A 19,906-nucleotide genomic window follows, 5' to 3' on the forward strand; every position below is an offset into this window, starting at 1 on the left:
CCACGAATTCAAGCCCAGCCTGGGCTACATAGTATCTGTACATAGTATCTCAAACAAACAAACAAACAAACAAACAAATAAAACAAACACCAAGTAAATAGAATGAAAAAATTACCTGGCTTTTCTTCTTTTGTTTGTTTTTTGTTTCTTGAGGTGGGGTCTTGCTTTTCCAGGTGGTTTTCAACTCCCTATGTAGCCCAGGCTATCCTCAAACTCGTGGTGATCCTCCTGCCTCAGCCTTCCAAGTGCTGGGACAAAAGGTATGCACCAGCAGAACTGGCTAACTTTCCTTACTTTTAAAGAAATAATTAAATCTCAAACAAGATGAAGCTCCACATGAAAGCTGTATAAGTGAACAATTAAAAGATGAAGATCTATGTAAACTAAGTCTGTATGCATTCATTTTTATCTATCTATTCATTTCTTGTGACAGACTCATTATGTAGTCCAGGTTGGCCTTGGACTTGGACGGAGCATATACGCATTTGAGACACAAAACATTCTATAAAAACAAGAAAACCCGTCCTATTTTTAAGCAACTTTTTTCTTCCTCTTTGGTGAGGGGATGGAACCCAGGCCCTCTGGGTGCGAAGCACAGATCCTCTCCACGCCCTACCACCAAGCCTCACCCAGCCAGGACCGAGTTCCGAGGCCTCTCACCTTCCAGCCCGTCACGCTGAAAGTCTTCCCGGCACTTCCTACGGTTACCGTTCTCTCCCACATACCCGGGAAAGTGGCTGAAAAGGGGCAGGGAAAGGTCAAGCAATTGTTTTCCAATCAATCTGTATTCAGTATAATCTAAAACTATAATGAACGTTATATGAATTCAATGAAAATACATTAATGATAGTAGCATGAATATTTCAAGTTACCCGAAGCCTTCATACTGAGCTATATACCCAGCCTTTATCTTTTTTTTTACATTTTAAGACAGGGTCTCACTGAATTGCCCAGGCTGGGTTTTAAGTCGCAATTTTCCTGCCTTAGCCTCTGAGTGTTGAGATTACAGATGTGCGCCAGCGCACCTGGCTTCAGTAGGTTTTTTTGTTTTTTGTTTTGGGTACTGGGGATCAAAGTCAGGACCTTGTGCTTGAGAGGCAGGCGGTGGCGCCACTGAGCTAAATCCCTGGCCCGGCCTTAGGTTTTTAAAAACAATATAACTTTAAGCCTAAATTTAGCTGAAAATGCTGCAATGTTTTTAAAACACTGCAGTGTTTTACCAAAATAATATGTGAATTGATTTAATAAGCTTCCGGTGTTTACACAGACGTAATGACCCGGTGGCAGGTTTTGGTTGTGGTCTTCATGACCGCGAAGCACCGCCCCTTTATTCTGCCCACTTTGTGAGTCTGCTTCTCCAAGCTTCTTTCCTAGAGTCATTCTTTTGTTTTGTTTTGGTTTATTGAGACAGGGTCTCACTATGTAGTTGAGACTGACCTGGAACTCACTGTGTAACCCATGCTGGTCTCGAACTCACAGCGATCCTCCTGCCTCAGCCTCCCGAGTGCTGGGATTATAGTTGTGCGCCACCACATCCGGTCAGTCATGTTTTTCAGTATGTTAGCAATATCAGCAACACTTAGGAATGTGTAAGAAAGGGAAGCGGTTGGGCCTCATCCCAGACCTACTGAATCAGAACTCTGGTGCCAGGCCTGCTAATTTATACGTGTGTGTGTGTGTGTGTGTGTGTGTGTGTGTGTGTGTGTGTGTTTTGCTACAACTTTATTGAGATATAGGTCCCAAATCATGTAATTCACCCATTAAATGCAGTGGTCTTTAGTATTCCCATAGAGGTTGGGACCATCAGGACAATTTTGGATCATCTTTTCCACCCTAAAAGGAGCCCTGTACCTTCAGCTTCAGCTAAAATCCCCTAGGAAGCTGTAGCTGAATGAAGCTGAAACCTAGACACATCCTCCTAGCTACATGTGGTAGCGTTCCTGCGCTCAGGAGCATGAGCACACTTCATTTAGAGCCTGGGCTGCTTTAAATGCCTGAGTCGCCATGAATCACAGCCTTGCAGTTGGAGCTAAAGAAGTAGAGCGTCTGGCCGGGGATGTAGCTCAGCAGCACCATGCCTGCCTTGCAAGCACAAGGTACTGAGGTTGATCCCTGGTAGGAAAACAAACAAAGAAGTAGACTGTCCCTGTGTTAAGCCTCAACTGGGACACATGTGTGGGGTCAGCCAACGTTTCTGCTCCTCTTTCAGGGGCCATGAGTATTGATTTTGAGGTTACAAATAAATTTTAGGGACCTGATGCATTCGTAGATGTGGTATCTATAAGTGAGAATCACCTGCACAAAGACCGTCAAGTTGATTAGTGTCTTTCATTTCATTCATTCATTCACCCATCAAATACTTATTAGCAATTACCAGGGGCCAGGGACTAAACTAAATTAGATCTAGAAGAAACAGAGGTGGGTAAGAAATTTGTCTGCCTTCAAAGAACTTAATTTTAGCACGGGGGATGAGGTCCACAAAAGTGTGATGAGCGCTGGAATTGGCTGTAGGCACGGAGAGTCTGCGAGGATGGAAGAGGGTGCTGTGGACAGGTTCTTGTGGGGCCGAAATGGAAGACATGTTGGCCTTCGCCAGGCAGACAGAGGAAGGAAAGGTGTTTGCTGCTCAGGGAATGAGGGTGGCAAAGTTCTGGAGGTGTGAAACTCAAGTGTTTGTGAATTCTGAGGACACTTGTGTAATGAGAATGATCTGTGAATCTGCCGAGAAAGCCACCATAACACTGCGGGCTGGATTCTTCAAGGACGTTAGCTGTTAGTTTCTTATCGTGCAACCTCACGAGTTCTTCACTTGTTTTTAGAAGTACCATGGGGACTTTTATACTGTTTTAAGAGTGCTAGCGCACACAAAGGGAAAATAAATATTCATTTCTGGGGGTCCGAGCATCTGATTTTTTAAAAAGTATCTGCTCCATAGCAAGTATCTTCTTATTGAAATGTAAGGCGGCTAAAGAAGTTTCAAAATGATGAATAAGTAATTTCAATTTATTGTGAAGTATCTGCCAATATTTTAACAGTAGGAAAGCTACATAAATTATAAGCTATAATTATAGCCTTTGTGGAATGTAACAAAATCAAAAAAGATAAATAAGGAATATATTTAGAAGGTCTGTTTGAAAAAGGAATATTCTGATATTTGATATAACTATATCCTTTGAGATTTTTTTTTTTCTTTCTGAAGTATTCTGGGAGGAACCATGACACATGCCCCACTTTCTTTACCAGAGCAAAGTCTAAGTTAGGTATAAGGCAGGGGATCACTTCTTTTAATGTAATAATGCACAAGTACATCTCAAGTCCGGAGGCTTCTGAATATCTAGAAAAGGCCTCTGAATATCTAGAAAAATTATTTGACATAAGAACTATCCAGAGAAATTAACAGAGCACTTACATGCTTTCATTATACATTAGATAAAAGGGAACCCAAACTACTCACTTTAATATCAGACATAAATTTCATTCACAAAATATCAAATCTAGTCATAGTATTTAGAAGAATAGCTATTTTATCAATGACTATTTTAGCCATATAAAAGTGGATTTCTTCCTCCCCCTCCAAGGGAGTAAGCTGATCAGCTGAATAGCATATAAGGAATTTTTAATTAATTTTGCAAATATCAGTGTCTTCATATAACTTGGGGCAAGGGAATAAGTTTTCTTTTATCGACTGAAATGTCACTTTACTGATCAGAAAATAGCATTTGAATCAATCTGATCCCAAAACAGCAAATTTAGGGGCCGGGGATTTAGCTCAGAGGGTCCACCACCTGCCTTGCAAGCGCAGGGACCCAAGTGTGATCCCCGGTACCAAAAAAAAAGAGCAAATCTTACCATTTTATAAAAAAAATAACCTTAAGTAATGTTAAAATATCTAGAAGCTCATGTCCCCTCTACCTCAGAAGACTTGGGGACACAGAAGTACATGTGGATATACAGGCAAAAGAGATGAACACATACAGCTTGGCAGACCAAAGTGGTAATTCAAAGATGAAACCAAACAAACAAACATAAAAGCTCTTTTGTTTGTTTTTTGAGACAGGGTTTCACTGTGTAGTTGAGACTGCTCTGGAACTCACTATGTAGCCCATGCTGGTCTCCAACGCACAGCGATCCTTCTGCCTCAGCCCCCAGAGTGCTGGGATTACAGGCATGCACCACCACGCCTGGCTCCAAACATAAAATCTTTAAACAAACAAACAAAAAACCTCCAGAACTTTCCAGGTCTGATGACTTTGAAAAATTAAATTATAGTTTAAATTTAGATTGAGGTTATAGCTGAAAGGCAACTAGTCTTTATACTTCCATCAATGGTGGATAATGCTTAATTTAGCCAAAGTAGCTCTGTTATTCGTAGATGATTTAGACTTTAACAGAAGTCCGATAAAGACTAGAGACACAATGAAGCAGCTGCACTGGGGAAAACGGCCTCCATAGCAACACCAAGACGATGCTCTTGTCACGATGTGTCACTGAAGAGCCCCACTGTGTTATACAAGAAACAGCTCCGCAAATGGATGCGAGCTATTCTGCATCTTTCATGAGCAGATTATGACAGTTAATAGAATGCCTATGCTTCAGTAATGCAATTGTGCTTTCTAGATAATTAGTGAACTCATTTTGTTCTTTTTAAAAAGCTATATGGGTTGTTATGACAAAAAAAAAAATCTGAATTTAAAATATGGATCCTGCATATCCTCAGCAAATAGCACTGTTACACTTTACCCTGGTGAGCTTGTAATTCCTAAGTCTACACAATGCATTTCAAGATCATCTCAAGTGATCAGGAATATTGTTAAATCGAGCTAACTGCAAAACAATTCATTGTTCACGTTGGACTGACTTTTCAACTGGGAAACGGTTCAAATTATCTGAAACCCAGGCCATCAACAAAATGGGCAGTGGTGGACTCTGATGTAATTTGGACACAGAATATTCTCCTTAAGAAAATTTATTCTTGGGCCAGGGACTTAGCTCACTGGTTCTGCTGCCTGCTTAGCAAGTGCAAACTCCGAAGTCCGATCCCCAGTACAAACAAACAAACAAACAAAAACAAAAAAGAAAAAATAATCATTCTTTACTATGGTTCAGCTCCCACCAAAATTTGATGACTGCCAAAAATACATGGCTTTGTGATCTGATCCCGATCCTCAGGCCTAATAAATCCACTTACCTTCAGGTATCACCTCCTGTATGGCTCGGTGACACTCCAGAAGTTTACACCACGAGAAGTAGGAGTGGCCTTGGCTGAACTCCTGCCCGCAGACCTGCTCCTCCTTTCCCTATCGCCCAGTAATCCAGGCCATGGACCCCACAGACTTACTTGTCTCCTTCCCACCTGTAGATGCTGTGCTGGATGCCCTACAGCTCCTGATTCTAAAGCATTCCACGTATCAGTTCTCCTGCCAGGCGCATGATTTGCTAAAGATGAGGATCTGCACCTGGCTCTTTATTTAAAAAAAAAAAAAAAAAAAAAAAAGCCAGGTGTGGTGGCACACGCCTGTAATCCCAGCACTCAGGAGGCTGAGGCAGGAGGATCACTGTGAGTTTGAGACCAGTTTGGGCTACATAGTGAGTTCCAGGGCAGTCTGAACTACACAGTTAAGACCCTGCCTCAAAAAACAAAACAAAACAAAAAAATCTGGTTCCTCCGCGTGCCTCGCAAGCACAAGGACCCAAGTTCAATCCCTGGTACAAAAAAAAAAAAAAAAAAAAAAAAAAAAAAATCAATCCTGGAAACAATTCTTCTGCCTTGTCTCTTGTTTGCAGTAGTTCCCAAAGTGTAATCATTGGCACTGCAGTGATCAAATTCACATATAGAATTTTTTTAAAAAATCAGTTTTAAGGTTTTTTTTCCACGTAATTTTCTGAAGCCTCTGGCAACTGCTGCCACTTATCTGATGGTGAATGCTACGCGCTGTGAAACAAATGAGTCCCGACCAATGAATATTAATGGAATCAGAGACATTCAAACATGTTTCTCTCAATTGCTCTTTGTTCCAGACAAGTATGAATAGAATTATGATTTTTACACTGATTCTGAACTGTCAGATATCTCAGAAAAAATGGCTTCTAATTTTGGCATAGAACTGCTTCTAGTTTCATTATGTTGCTATTTCATGATGGAAAATATTGTGGTTTCAAGGTGCTTTGCCCAGCAAGTTTCAGAACCACTGGCCATTGCAACAAAGTATATGTCCTTTGTTCTCTTACACAAAGGCCTTTAGAATCCCTGTTTCCTCAAACTCATTGGCACCAGCTTCGCCAGCACACTCTTATGAATCAAACTGCTTGCTTACCTCTCTTACGTACATCCTGCTCTTGAGTGCCTCCATACCTAAGTACCACTAGCTTATCCGACAGGAATGGGAATGCAGTTTGAATTTCTCTGCCTATCTTTCCATCTTTGCCCACTGCTTTTCTGATCCCCTCAACCAGCTGCTTCCTCCTATTCTACAGGCAGCTGTACTGCACTACAAGAACAATTACGGCTCGCACAGCCAATATATAGACACATGCACTCATTTTTAATTTTCTCTCTTTCTGCCTCACCCTTTACTATTCTTCCCTGGCTATTTCGATTTCTGACTCATTTATTTGACAACTGGTTTTCTAACCCTGTTCTGGAAAGTGAGGATTCAGAGGAGAACAGCAACAAATAGTCTCTACCTTTTGCAGTTTAAATGTGAAACGCATAGCTTCTGGTATTGACTCTAAAGAGAAAAACAAAACAAACAGGAAGAAGAAAAAAAAAAAAAGACCAACCACATGCTTTAGTAAGAGGTGTAACTATTTTAAATGTGGTGGTCATTGAAAAGTGACACAGGGATGAGACCTAAAGGAGGTGAGGGACCAGGCCAGGTGGGCACTTGGGGAAAGAGTTTCTAGGCAAAGGAACGACAGGTGCAAACGCTCAGTTTCCAGCCCAGCTAGCTGATAATTCTCCCAGTTCAGGCTGCCCTACAAGACGCTGGCATCTGTCAGACGGCCCGCTAGTGATGACTTTATCCAAGACAAGAACTGAGGGGCAACATCTTAGTGTCCCTATCATTTCTCCCTGTTGCCTCACATTTTAACAATCTGTTCAGCATTATCTAGTCCAGAACCTCGCTGGGAACAATTACGCTCTCTGTATTTTATGTACCAAGGAATATCAGGATTCTTACTAAGAGTCCAAGGAGACAGGCAAAGGTAGAATTTCTCTGGCTTCACAGTTTCAGAGTGTGAGCTGAAATCTCTCTCCCTAAGTTGTACCATTCGTTTTTCAAGCTTTTCATCAATTCCAGCTATAAGCATCACTCACGCAAATGTTATTCTTAAGTGCTCACGCACATACTGATTATAAAGACTATTTTATAGCTGGTCGTTTCCAATCAGTTGTTCCATATGTGCCCAAACACACTTAGATTTGTGACTCAGTACCTATTTTTAAGTGCTTATTTCCGGTGTATACAAGCCACTCATAAACCTCGTCGCTGATACAGAGTGCGTCGTATTTGATGCAAAGACGAGCAATCAGTTGGAGCTCTTCTTTCGTATACACCTGCACAGATCGAAGGAAAGAGCACAGCACTTACTACTCAACGTGTGAGCGGACAACAGGTCAAGGCCTGTGCAGAGAGAGACTCGCTTACCTTGCCAAGGGGATTGTGTGGAGTATTTAGTATGATGGCTTTGGTTTTAGAATTGAATTTGCTTTCGAGTTCTTGAGAATCTAATGTCCAGTCAGAACTTGACCATTTTTTTTCACCAGCAGCTTTCTAAGCATGAAGAGCGAAGATGGGATTTAAAGAAATTACTTCATGTTTGCTAGCTTACAAATAAATGACAATAAGAAAAAAAAAAAAAGGCATGGCAGGGGTCACTGAAGAAAGGAGGACTAAAGAACAGAGATAACCGAGCTTTGAGCACGGTGGTGACCTGAGTGCTCTGCTCAATGTTAACGGGAAAGTGAGCTCTGTCCACCTGGACAGCTACTAACATCCCATCTTCCCAGGAGCTTGCTCTAAGTGTGGTTACCACGCTGCTACGGAAGCCGAACAGGGGCTTCTGTGACTCGCCATAGAGGGTTAATGATTTTGAAAAGATTTAGAACCTTTATTGGTGACCAAGCAATTAGTATTTTTAAAAAATCTTACAATGTACGAATTGACTGACAAACTTACAGATCTTAGGGGAATAAAAACAGGTGTTGCTCCAGCCATTCTCACCATGGGCTCGTAGCAGTCGTAGAAAGGCACCATTATTATAACCTGAGATAAAAGCAAGTAAGGACACAGCACACAGTCGTTAATTTATTTCACCAATATTTTGTACTTTCCATGAGCAAGGATGTCTCTAAGTTGAGATGCCACAGTGAGAAAGCCTCATCTTTGTGGAACTGATGTCTGAATTTAAGAGACCCTGGATTCAAAGTTGTCCAAAGAGTCTAAGTCAGGAGTTCCTGGGCTTTTTGGAGATCTATGGACAGGCTTGCAGTGGGTGTGCTTGAAGCGGTAAAACTTTACACGTGCATGAGTAGATTTATGTGGAGAGAGGGGCCGTACCAATGAACCAGAAATGGGCCCTCCCCTCAAGAAGATGGAGAGGTCTTCATCTGTGAGGTTCTTAAGGACTAAGAGGACCTACCTGTTTAACGTGGTGCAGATACAGAACCCAGTATAAAGTGAGAGCTCAGTACAGCACAATAACCCAGAAAAACAGTGGAAAGAACCCAGCTGATGCCCTTCATCTTAAACCCTTTACTTTCGTGGCGGGAATAATTCCCCTCCATTTTTTTGAAGAGTGCTTTTTGAGCACTTATTATTTAGGTGCTGACAGTATAGCACGAAATAAGTTCTCAGCCGGACATGGTGGTGCTCACCTATAATCCCAGCAATCTGGGAGGCTGAGGCAGGATGATTGCAAGTTCAAGCTCAGCTGGGCACAAAACAACTAGCGAGACCTTGTTGCAAAATGAAAAGAAAGGGCCACAGCTCAGGGTGAAGGTCCTGGGTTCAATTTCCAGTACCACCAAAACAAACAACTCTGCATAACAAAAAAGCCAAAATTCTCCTGGATTTATATTGAATGAGATTCACAGTCAACGAGAAAACAAGTCAGTAAATCAGATAATTTCAGATAATGATGTACTGTGAAGAAAATAAAACAGGACCGTGTAAAAGAAAATGACATGTAAGCAGTTTCAAAATATTAAAGTGCTCAGGGGAGAAAGACTAGAGAAAAGAAGACAAGAGCTGAACTTCAGGACATTTCAACAGAGCACAGTGGAGGAGAAGCAGCACAGGAGTAACAGGAAAAGATGAGAAGGAACTTTCAACTGTGTTGCAGGATTAAAAGAGATTACGTATATGAAAGCGTGATCGCAATCTTTCACATTTCCTGAAAAAGCTTTTTGTCTGGTGGAGTGGAAGGAATTACAGATGCAAAGGAGTAAGAACATAAAGTAGGTAGCAGTGGCTTTTATAAAAATAATATGATAAAGAGTTACGAGTTCCAAGTAAGTTCACAGTATAGATCAAGATAAATATTCTCACTGCAGACACAGCTTATCCAGTGCCTCTTTGCAAATCTATCTTCTCTATTAGATAAGAAACCCCTTCCACATAGAATCTTTTTAAAAAACCTTCTCTCTCAGAGTGCCCAGCACACTGGAGATCCTCAGTAAACTCTGGATAAATGAGAGAGACCAGGAAATATCAAAGCAGGGGCACTGGAGGGGTAAATGAGGGTGGTTATGGCCAGTGTTGGTTCCGCATCAGTGCTGTACGGGCAGGAATGGCTTGGCCTTCCAGTTACAGCTGCACCGCTAACGTGATACCGGCGCGAAAAGACACCAAAAGACCAAATACTTGCTGCTCGAGTTCACAGCAAAGCTTATTTTAGCAATGAAGACAAAGGATTTTTTCTAGCCTATTTCCATCTGCTTTTGTCTGAGTAGGCTATAAAAATAAGAATAAACGAATGCAATAAGAAGGATGACCCTAATAGGTAGTATAACGGCAAATGAAAGGAGCCAGATCCAAGTGTGTACGGTCTGATTCTATTTATGTCAGCGAGAAGAGCAGTGAGAACAAACCTGTGAGGGAAGACGGAACAGTGGTCACCTCGGAGAACGCAGACTAAGAGGGGAAGGAGAGGGGCCGCTCTGGATTCCGGAAATGCACAGTATCTTTACCGGGGCTACAGTTACAGAGATTTTACCCAGCTGGACATTGAAAATGTGTTGCCTTTATAGTATATACATCAGAATTCTAAGATACTTTGAAATAAAAAGAAACAAAGTAAGCAGAAGACTCAAGACAGGATGAACGATTAACGTGGATATTACAATAATGTTACTGTACTTACTTCATCTCCTGCATCAATTAATCCTTGAATGGCATTAAAAAGAGATCCATACGCTCCTACTGTCACAAGGATTTCTTTATTTGGGTCAATTTGGTTTGGATAAAGTTTTTCATAAAGGCAGGACAGAGCTTTCACAAGGGATGGATGACCCTGTTGGATTAAAAAATAAGAAATAAACCCCTTCAATTTGATCATGGAACTGGTTTCTTTGAGGTGATATGGATCTAAAATGTAATGATTTTAAAATTTGTATTTGATATTTGCAATTATTCAAAGAAAAACACATTTTTTTTTTTAAGCTAAGTCCTCTTTATATTACCCAGGCTGCCTCACCCTCTGGATTACAGGTGTGTGATACCACACCCAGCAGATTTGTATTTTAAATGGCGATCAATTAAAAATTGCTTTTCCAGCCAGGGATTTAGCTCAGCGGTTCTGCTGCCTTGCAAGTGCAAGGACCTGAGTTTGATTCCCTGGTAAAAAAAAAAAAAAAAAAAGCTTCTCCTAACTCCCTATATGAAGTTATGAGACTTGCTAATGATGAAATCTTATTTCAAAATGAAGTGTTTAGGAATATTATAAAATATTTTATTTGAATAGAAATGAACTTTTAGTCTATCTCTAACAGTAAATTTGTTCCTCAGTTAAAATAAGAAAAAAAAAAATGCACTAACTATAATTTCCTGATCTGATCTTCCCAATTGCTGTACAGGTTATGCCAATCAACAGACAAGAAAGGGGGAAACAAATTCGCCGAAGATGCACTAGTGTTGATGTGATAGCAAGGATGGGACAGGAGGAAGCGGAACATTATTCATGCTGACAGTCAGGACAGTAGTTACAGAGGAAAGCTACGTTCAAGAGAGAAAGGGTTATACAATTGTGTAAATCAGAGGCAAGTAGGGATTCTCTTATTCCAAGTATTCTCTTTGGGCTGGGATGTAACTCAGTGGCAGAGTGAGTGCTTGCCCAGCATGTGCAAGGCTGTGCTTCAATCTTCACCACAATAAATAAATAAAGCTTCCTCCTTTTCTGGGAGGTGGTGCCGGGGATCGAACTCATGCCCTTGAGCTTGCGAAGTAGGCTCAGGGCCAGTGAGCTAAATCCCCTGCCCAAGCTTGCTCCTTTAATCGACACGCAATGCTTGGATATACTTGTGGGGTGGAATGTGATATCTCAATCCCTAGATACAATGTGTACTGAAAAAATCAGGGTGACGCTCACTTCCATCTCATTATCACTTCTTTCGAGGTTTCAAATTCCTTCTTCCAGTTCTTCGTAAAACATACAGTAGTTTATTTGTGAACTGTACTTACCATGCTGTGCTGCACGACACCAAAATGCATTCCTCCTATCTGCACTTTGGAATGTGCCTCCCTTCACCCTCCCCTTCCTAGCCCTTCAGTAATTACTATTATGCTCTCTTCTACTTTGAGGTCAACTTTTTTTGCTTCCACATGGGGCAGAAAGAATACTGTTTGTCTTTCGATGTCTGTCTCATTTTACCTAACATAATGTTCATCAGTTCTGTCCAATTTGTTGACAATGTCAAGATTTCAGCTGAGCGTGGTGGTACATGCCTTTAATTCTAACTATCGGGGAGGCTGAGGAAGGAAGACCTCAAGTTCGAGGCCAGGCAGAGCAACTTAGCGAGGTCTTGCTTTAAAATAAAAATAAAAAGTACTGGGGATGTAGCCCAGCACTGTTTGGATTTAATATCCAATACTGTAAAATAACAACAAACCGAACCAAACCAAGTCAAACAAAACAAAAACAAAAACAAAAAAAGCCAAACAAAAAACCCAAAAGGAAAACAAGACAAACAAAAACAAAACCTACAAAATTGTATCCTTTATGGCTGAATAATATTCTACTTGGGAAATATATCACATTTTCCTTACCTATTCATCTGGTGATGGACATCTTTCCTGTATCTTTTTTGGTACTAGGGATCAAACTCGGGACCTTGTGCTTGCAAGGCAGGTGGTGGAATCACTGAGCTCAATCCCTGGCCCTGGACATCTTGACTACTGTGAAGAGGGTTGCAATAAACATAGGTGTACATGTATCTTGTTGATACACTGATTTAATTCCCTTTAGATATATATCCAGAAGTGAGCTAGTTGGATCATATGGTAGGTCTATTTTTTAATTATTATAGTATATGTGCTGCCTAATCAAACACTATTTTTTTATTATTTTATTTTATTTCTTGCTATGTAGTTCAGGCTGGCCTTGAACTCACTATGTAGCCAGAGGTAGCCTTGAATTCATGCAGTCCTTCTGTGTCAGTCTCCTGAGTGCTAGGATTCCAGGTGTACGTTATACTTGGTTTATTTTTATTTCATTTCTTTTTTTTTTTGGTACCGGGGATTGAACTTGGGTCCTTGAGCTTGCAAGGCAGGGCACTGAACTGCTGAGCTAAATCCCCGGCCCTTTATTTCATTTCTTGAGGCACCTCCTGTTTTCATAAGTGCTGCACTAATTTAAGTTACCATTAACAAACAGCATGTAAGAGTTCTTCTTTTCTCATCCTTGCCAGCATCTGTCATTTCTGATTTTCTGATAATAGCCATTATTACTGCAGTGAGGTGATTTCTCATCATGGTTTTCTTTGGCATTTTTCTGACAACCCTGAGCATTTTTCCATATATGTACATGTACTTATTGGCCATTTCTTTTTCTTAGAAATATCTATTCAGCCAGGCGTGGTGGCACAGGACTGTAATTCCAGCACTTGGGAGGCCGAGAGGCAGGAGGATTGCTGTAAGTTCAAGGCCAGCCCAGACTGAAAGGGAACAGCGATGCTCAACAACTAGGCCACGCGCACACGCGCACACACACCGAGAGGTCCAACTGGAGACTTTATTCAAGGGAGCAGAGCCGGGAGAGTGGAACAGAGAGGGAGCAGAGAGAAAGAGCAGAGAGAGAGAAATGAGGAATGCTGGCCTATTATTTATGGGGCTTGGAGCCGAAGACCTTGTTAGGGTGGGGTAGGCTGCTCTTGACCTACCACAAGCCATGTTGCCTTTTAAAGTTTGCACCTTGCAGAAGCTCTAAGTTTCAGTTCTATATACTGACATGGTCTTGGGGAAAAGGAAACTTAAGACAAGGGTTTAGGGGTAGAAGAACCCAGAAATCCAGCCCCAAATGGCGGTGTTACAAAATACTTTAACATGATCAATTCCCTAACACAGACTACACAGTGAGACCTTTTCTCAAAAAAGAAAAGAAATTAAATGTTTATTAAGTGTATTTTTAAATTGGATTGTATTCTTTGTTGGGTTACTTTCAGTAATGTTTTGTGGTTTCAGTGTACTGAACTTGAACATATATATTTCAAAAATTTAGTCCTAAATGTTTAGACGTGCTTATAAATGGTATTTAAAAAATTTATTTTGCAACTATTCATTTTCAGTATATGGAAATACAATTTTTTTTTGTACTGGGGATCGAACTCGGGACCTTGTGCTTGTGAGGCTGGTGCAGTACCACTGAGCTAAACCCCAGCCAGTGTATTTGTTTTTTGTATATTGGTCTTGTGTCCTGAACAATTCATTCAGTAGTTATACTAATTTTATAGAATCACTTAGGATATTTTATGTACTGTGCATGATGTTTTCAGCATATGGGTTTTGGTTTTCTTCTTTCTAATCAAATATCTTTCTTTCTTTAGGACATCTAGACAATTTAGTTTGTTTGTTTATTTATGGTATCAGGATCGACCTTGGGACCTTGTGCTTGTGAAGCACGTGACTATACCACTGCGCTAAATCCCTGGCCAATTTTGAGTATCAATGGTGAGCGTGGACACCCTTCTTTTTCCCATTATGTCATCTGTAGATATTATATGTAGGTTTCTCATAGGTTTCCTTCAACTGGTTGGCAAAGTTCCGTTCTACAGTGTTCCTGAGTAGTTGAAGCATTTTATTACAAAGGAGAGACGAGGAAGAGGGGTGGGAGGAAGGAAAAGAGATTGAACATGGAATTCAGAAGTGAAAATTTTTTTTTTTGGTACCGGGGATCGAATTTGGGTGCTTGCGCTTTCGAGGCAGGCCGCAGAACCACTGAGCTAAATCACCAGCAGAATTCAGATGTATTACGTACATGGACCAACTTCTCACACGGAATGTAATCACTGTGTACTGCAAACATGTACTACTACTAATACTAATAATACTACTACTAATAAAAAGGAGGTGTGGTGGTGGCTCATGCCTGCAATCCCAGCACTCAGGAGGGTGAGGCAGGAGGACCATCTCGAGTTTGAGGCCAGCAGGTAGTGAGTTCAAGACCAGCCTGCACTACGCAGCAAGACCCTGCCTTAAAAAGAGAGAAAAAAAAAAAGGAGAGATGAATTTTGTCAAGTGTATTTTCTGTATATGCTAAGGTGATCATATAGTTTTTCTTTTTCATTATATTAATATGCTGAATTGCAATAACTGATTTTTGGATATTAAATCTGCATCCTGTGGTAAACCATACTTGGTCAGTACGTGTTTGTTACTTTTTATATCATACTCACAAATATAAATACATATATACATGCACATACATTTCTGAATTTGACTCGCTAAAGTCTTAGAATTTTCATTTTTATATTTATGAGGGATATTAGACTGGATTATATTTTTCTTTATCTTGTTTTGTATCAGAGTAATGCTGGCCTCAAAAATGCATTGGCAAGTTTTTCATCCTGCTGTATTTTCTGAATGATTTTGTGTAGAACTGGTATTATTTATTCTTTTTTTTTCTTTATTTTAGTACTAAGGATCAAACTCAAGAACTTGCACTTGCGAGGCAGGTGCAGCACCACTGAGCTAAATCCCCAGCTCGGTACTATTTATTCTTTAAATGCATAGTAGAAAATTATTCATGATATTGTTTTACTGTCTGTATGATTTGAAAAGGATTTCTTTTTCCATTTCTCATGTTGTACTTTTTCCTACTTTTTATTGATAAATCTAGCTAAAGTTTTCTTTCTTTCTTTTTTTTTGGGGGGGTTACTGGGGATTGAACTCTGGTCCTTGCACTTGCAAGGCAGGCAGCGGAACCACTGAGCGGAACCACTGAGCTAAATCCCCAGCCCTAAAGTTTTACTTATTGATTTTGTTCATTTCTGGATTTTTATCACGGACTTGAACATGGCCAGGAGGAAAGTAGGTGGAGCAGGTCTGAGATGGGGATGTGGATATGAACTTTTGTTTTTGGTGGTGCTGGGGACCGAAACCAGGACCTCACACATTCTAACATTCTAGGCATTTGTGCTACCAATTTTCTACCCCCCCCAGCCCTGAGATGGGGGTATAGAGGGTAGATCAAGGAGCAAGATTCCACAGAAAGCAGGAATTCCCACCCTGTTAAGCCCTGGGATATGGTTGGTCTCACTGCTTTTTCCGGTTCCCTCATTCCCAATGGCGACACCCTCAGTGGATTTTTGCACTTAGTAAAGACAAAAGTAGGACTCCCTCCTTCCTTCTTTCCATTTCCCAAGCTATTACAAAAGGAAAGACAAACACTGAGCCATATGACAACTGTATGGCTTTTAGGCATAACAGGTACGATGCGGCAGTTGAAAAGAATATTTCCATCTAAGAAATGGGCATTTCATCATAGAAGGATGGAGCGGGCTGAGGTGGGAGAGAGAAGAAAAAAACAACTTGTTGGAAAGTACGTGGAGAGGCCAGTGCTGAGGCTGCCTGAGCATTAATGAGAGAAAGACATCCTTCAAGAGAATATTTTTCCTTCCTTGTTGCCTTAAGATCACATTTTGAACAAGAAAGGCTGAAAACAGAACTGCAGAGGGGTTGAAGCTTAGGGAAGGCTTGTCCTAGGGACAGAGCAGGAGGGACAGTTCTGTGGTCATCAGGCTGGGACAGCTGATTCCATGTAAATAACAACACATGCACATCACACAATATAAACTCTAAGCTCATGCCTCATATGTCCCCAATATACTTACAAAGCCCCGTGTGTACTGATTCAGGTTATCAACGAATGCAACCTTTGATAATTCTTCTTTTACATATGTTGGAGGTGATATATCTGGAAGGCCTTGGCCAAGATTCACCACAGAGGGATCTGCAGCCAACTTGGTAAATTCAATCCTAAAATTAGGAAAAACAAAAACAAAAACAAAAAACCCAAAAAGCTGGTATTGATAAGTACTTAGGTTTACAAAGTTTGGTTTTTGTGTCGCATGGTCTTACCACAAAATTGAAAAAACAGAAACTTAGTTTGGTTTTACAGATTAAAAGAGTTCCCAATAAAAAGTTAGACTATGCACACCTGTAATTCCAGTACTCTGGGAGGCGGAGGCTGGAGGGCTGTGAATTCAAGCCTAGGCATTTCCCTGTCTCAAAATAAAGTATAATAAAGGAATGAATACGGCTTAGTGAAAAGGCAATGGGTTCAATCCCCACTGCTGAAGAAAAAGAATTACCATCCATTAAATAAATTTACCTAACAGAACGATGGCTGAATGAATGAACCTGAGTAAGGCTCCTTTACACACCTCAATCTCATGATGCCCACATTTCAACCACCTACCCCCACTTAACCATTTCCTATCTGCTGTGATGTTCTCTTGGCAACTGTTAGCAAAACTAATGAGAAATGTTCATGGGTTAGAGGTAAGTTCCAAGCCAAATTTGTTTTTTCTCTGCTATGTGTCCAGGTGCAGCACAGAGCCTTGCATACTTGGGAAACGAATAAACCAGGGTCTGGGCGGCTCTCTTCCTTCCATCAGCATTTAATGGAGGGATTAGATAAAGGGCTTTATTTTTGGACTATAGATGAGGCTACAAATTCCCAAATAAGGAAACAAGAATATATAGAAATATTTCACCACATTATTAAAATACTCACCATACATTGCTGTCAAGTCCTTCAATGCGTTTTGCATTTTTCAATTTTGAAGACATTTTCTGCAAATATAAATATTAAAAGAGTTTTAGAAATTCTTTAATCACAATTTGAAAGGTCAGGAAATCACGAGTCATTCTTCCCTTTCCCTAGCATCACCATAATGACAAGCATACCACAGAAGGGAGCCCTGGAGTGCAATACAAAAATCTGAGGAAGAGTCCACCTCCCAGCAGCTTGAAATGTGCTAAAGAGAACAGGAAAAATACTTTAAAAAGTCATTTTAAAAAATATCTTGAAGGGGGCTGGGGATTTAGCTCAGTGGTGCTGCTACCTGCTTCACAAGTGCAATATCCCGTTTGATCCCTGCACCACCAAAAACAAACTAACAAACAAATAACGCAAAACTCTGGACCAGGGATTTAGCTCAGTGGTTCTGCTCCCTTCCTCTCAAGCACAAGGTCCTGAGTTCGATCTCTAGTACCAAAAAAGGAAAAAAAAAAAAAATCTTGAGCTGTGCACTGAAGAAAGTAAGATATACTGAGTTTCACATGAAGGATCCCTTGCATGGCATACAGGAATCACTCAACAAATGGTTTTTATTTTTACTTTAGTTTTTAAAAAGTTTTTGGTTTTTTGAGACAGGCTCTTGCTAGTAAGGTCAGGCTGGTCTTGAACTCACTATATAGGGTGGCCTTGAGCTTTGGGGCGATCCTTCTGTCTCAGCCTCCTAAGTGCTGGAATTACAGGCATGTGACACCATACATGGCAACAAATGGTTTTAAAAATGACTCACTAGGCTGGGGATTTAGCCCAGTGGTGCAGCCACCTGCCTTGCAAGTGCAAGGTCCCCAGTTTGATCTCCGGTACCAAAAAAACAAAAACAAAAACAAAAAATGACTCACTAAGGGGTTCCAAGTAATAGTAGCTAATACGATAGAATAGTGCTTATATGCCAAGCACCGTTCTTTGTGTTTCACATAACTTACTCAGTTAATCTACATTTCAGCCCTATACTGTAGCTCTGTTATGAGCCACAGATATATGAACAAAGTGAGGCACAGGGAAGATGAAGACCACCCAATTTTTCACATCTGCCCAAGTTCTTAAAAGTGGTAACTTTCAAACCCAAACAGGTTTATCCAGGATTTGAATCCAATGACTAACTATAGAACCCATACATGAAATTACTGTTATCTGTGGTCTTACAAAACAAGACTTTCTAAAAATCTGACCGGAAGACTGCCTCTTAAAAGATTAGGACAGACTGGGGATTTAGCTCAGTGGTGTCGCCACCTGCCTCGCAAGCGCAAGGTCCCAAGTTCGATCCCAGGTACCAAAATAGACAAGCAAATAAATAAAAGTAGATTAGGAGCCGGGGGACTTAGCTTAGTGGTGCTGTGTCTGCCTTGCAAGTGCATGGTTCTGAGTTTGATCCCTGGTACCAAAAAGAAAGTTCGATTAGGAATTTAGGTCAGGTCTACTCACACCAAGCAAGCAAGCTAAGGCGGTGGTAGAAAAACAGAAGTTATAATTATCATACAGCATACAACTTTTAGTTCTTCAGATTCTAAATTAAGAATGAACTATCTCTTAGAAGTACTGAATTAATTTTGAGTTCATTACTAATAAGCTAGTGGAAATAAGAAAATGATGGACAGCATTTTTACAAAGAATTTTATAGTAGAATATTAAAGCAATTTTAATTCAATCTGGGAGGAAGATAATGATACTAGTCATTAAATAGACTATTGTTATCATTCTATTCCCAATAATAGAACCAAAAAATGCCAAAGTTTCCTATTTTTAATCTTCGAAACTCCAGTGAAGCAAATCTCATACATATTCTCCAGGGGCCAAGGTGCCTCTAGAACAGAATCACGATTAACAGCACCTGAACAGGATGCTACTCCAGAGACGAACAATTAAAAACTAAGAGTTCCAACAAGACAGAGAGAAAAAGATATTCTAACAAATGCCATTTACCATCTCCGAAACAATGGTGGAGAGCTTCATGATTCATTTATCAAAATGCTGGTGTGGTGTCACGGAAGATAATCAGACACCAAGTACAGCTCCACTTAACGTTCAGATGGATAAGGTCAAAATGCGGTTTCGGATTGACTTTCTTTAAAACTTGTCTCCAGCCTGGCAACTTCTGCTTCTGCTCTCCCTGCCTTCTTCTTCATCATCCCAATGCCTTGCCTCAACCACTCTACTTTTTCAAACAGTCTTTGTAGCCCGCTCACTTCTCTGACTATCACTATGTGATTTATCCTCTGCCCAAACAGTCCATCTCTGCACATTTCTCTACCTCCTTTTCATCATGGCTTCTGTCAGGGGGGTCTTCACACATTTTTCCTAATTATCAAGTAAATAGGAACAAGACTTTGTCAAATAGGTTTGAGCTTCAAATGGTCATAAAACATTGTAAAAGCTAATATTTGTTTTTCCTGCTAAGCACCCATTTTCTCTTCCTTGGGAGTAATAATGCCTCTGTTGAGATTTGTTTGTTTTTGTTTTTTGAGATAGGGTCTTTCTGAATAGTCCAAACTGGTCTTGAACTTTGGTGATCTTCCTGCCTCAGCTTCCCAAGTGCTGGGATTACAGGCACGTGTCACTGTGCCTAGCTGAGAATGTGTATTTTCTTTCTTTCATTTTTTTTTTTTTTTTTTTT

The 19,906-nt window shown here is 40.5% G+C and overlaps 1 protein-coding gene across 11 annotated transcripts in view; it reads right to left on the reverse strand.

Annotated features, from left to right (window-relative positions):
• Kyat3 (kynurenine aminotransferase 3) overlaps positions 1 to 19,906 on the reverse strand; it is a 56,582-nt gene that overhangs the window by 21,253 nt on the left and 15,423 nt on the right. For 5 of the 11 annotated variants that reach the window (XM_010636658.3, XM_010636666.1, XM_010636659.2 and 2 more), the window contains 7 exons: positions 17,233 to 17,291; positions 16,328 to 16,472; positions 10,366 to 10,515; positions 8,181 to 8,267; positions 7,650 to 7,775; positions 7,438 to 7,558; positions 661 to 737 (listed from right to left, as the gene is read on the reverse strand). In XM_010636658.3, coding sequence (XP_010634960.1) covers positions 661 to 737; positions 7,438 to 7,558; positions 7,650 to 7,775; positions 8,181 to 8,267; positions 10,366 to 10,515; positions 16,328 to 16,472; positions 17,233 to 17,291 — 765 coding nt within the window. Of the gene's footprint in view, positions 1 to 660; positions 738 to 7,437; positions 7,559 to 7,649; positions 7,776 to 8,180; positions 8,268 to 10,365; positions 10,516 to 16,327; positions 16,473 to 16,653; positions 16,722 to 17,232; positions 17,292 to 17,405; positions 17,497 to 19,906 lie in introns of those variants that run through there. The other 6 variants (XM_010636662.1, XM_019209378.1, XM_010636663.3 and 3 more) reach the window with 4 other exon arrangements.

Source organism: Fukomys damarensis, unplaced genomic scaffold (genome assembly GCF_012274545.1).
Source record: "Fukomys damarensis isolate Sample0158 unplaced genomic scaffold, DMR_v1.0_HiC HiC_scaffold_33, whole genome shotgun sequence".
In the NCBI taxonomy this organism is placed as follows: Eukaryota; Metazoa; Chordata; class Mammalia; order Rodentia; family Bathyergidae; genus Fukomys; species Fukomys damarensis.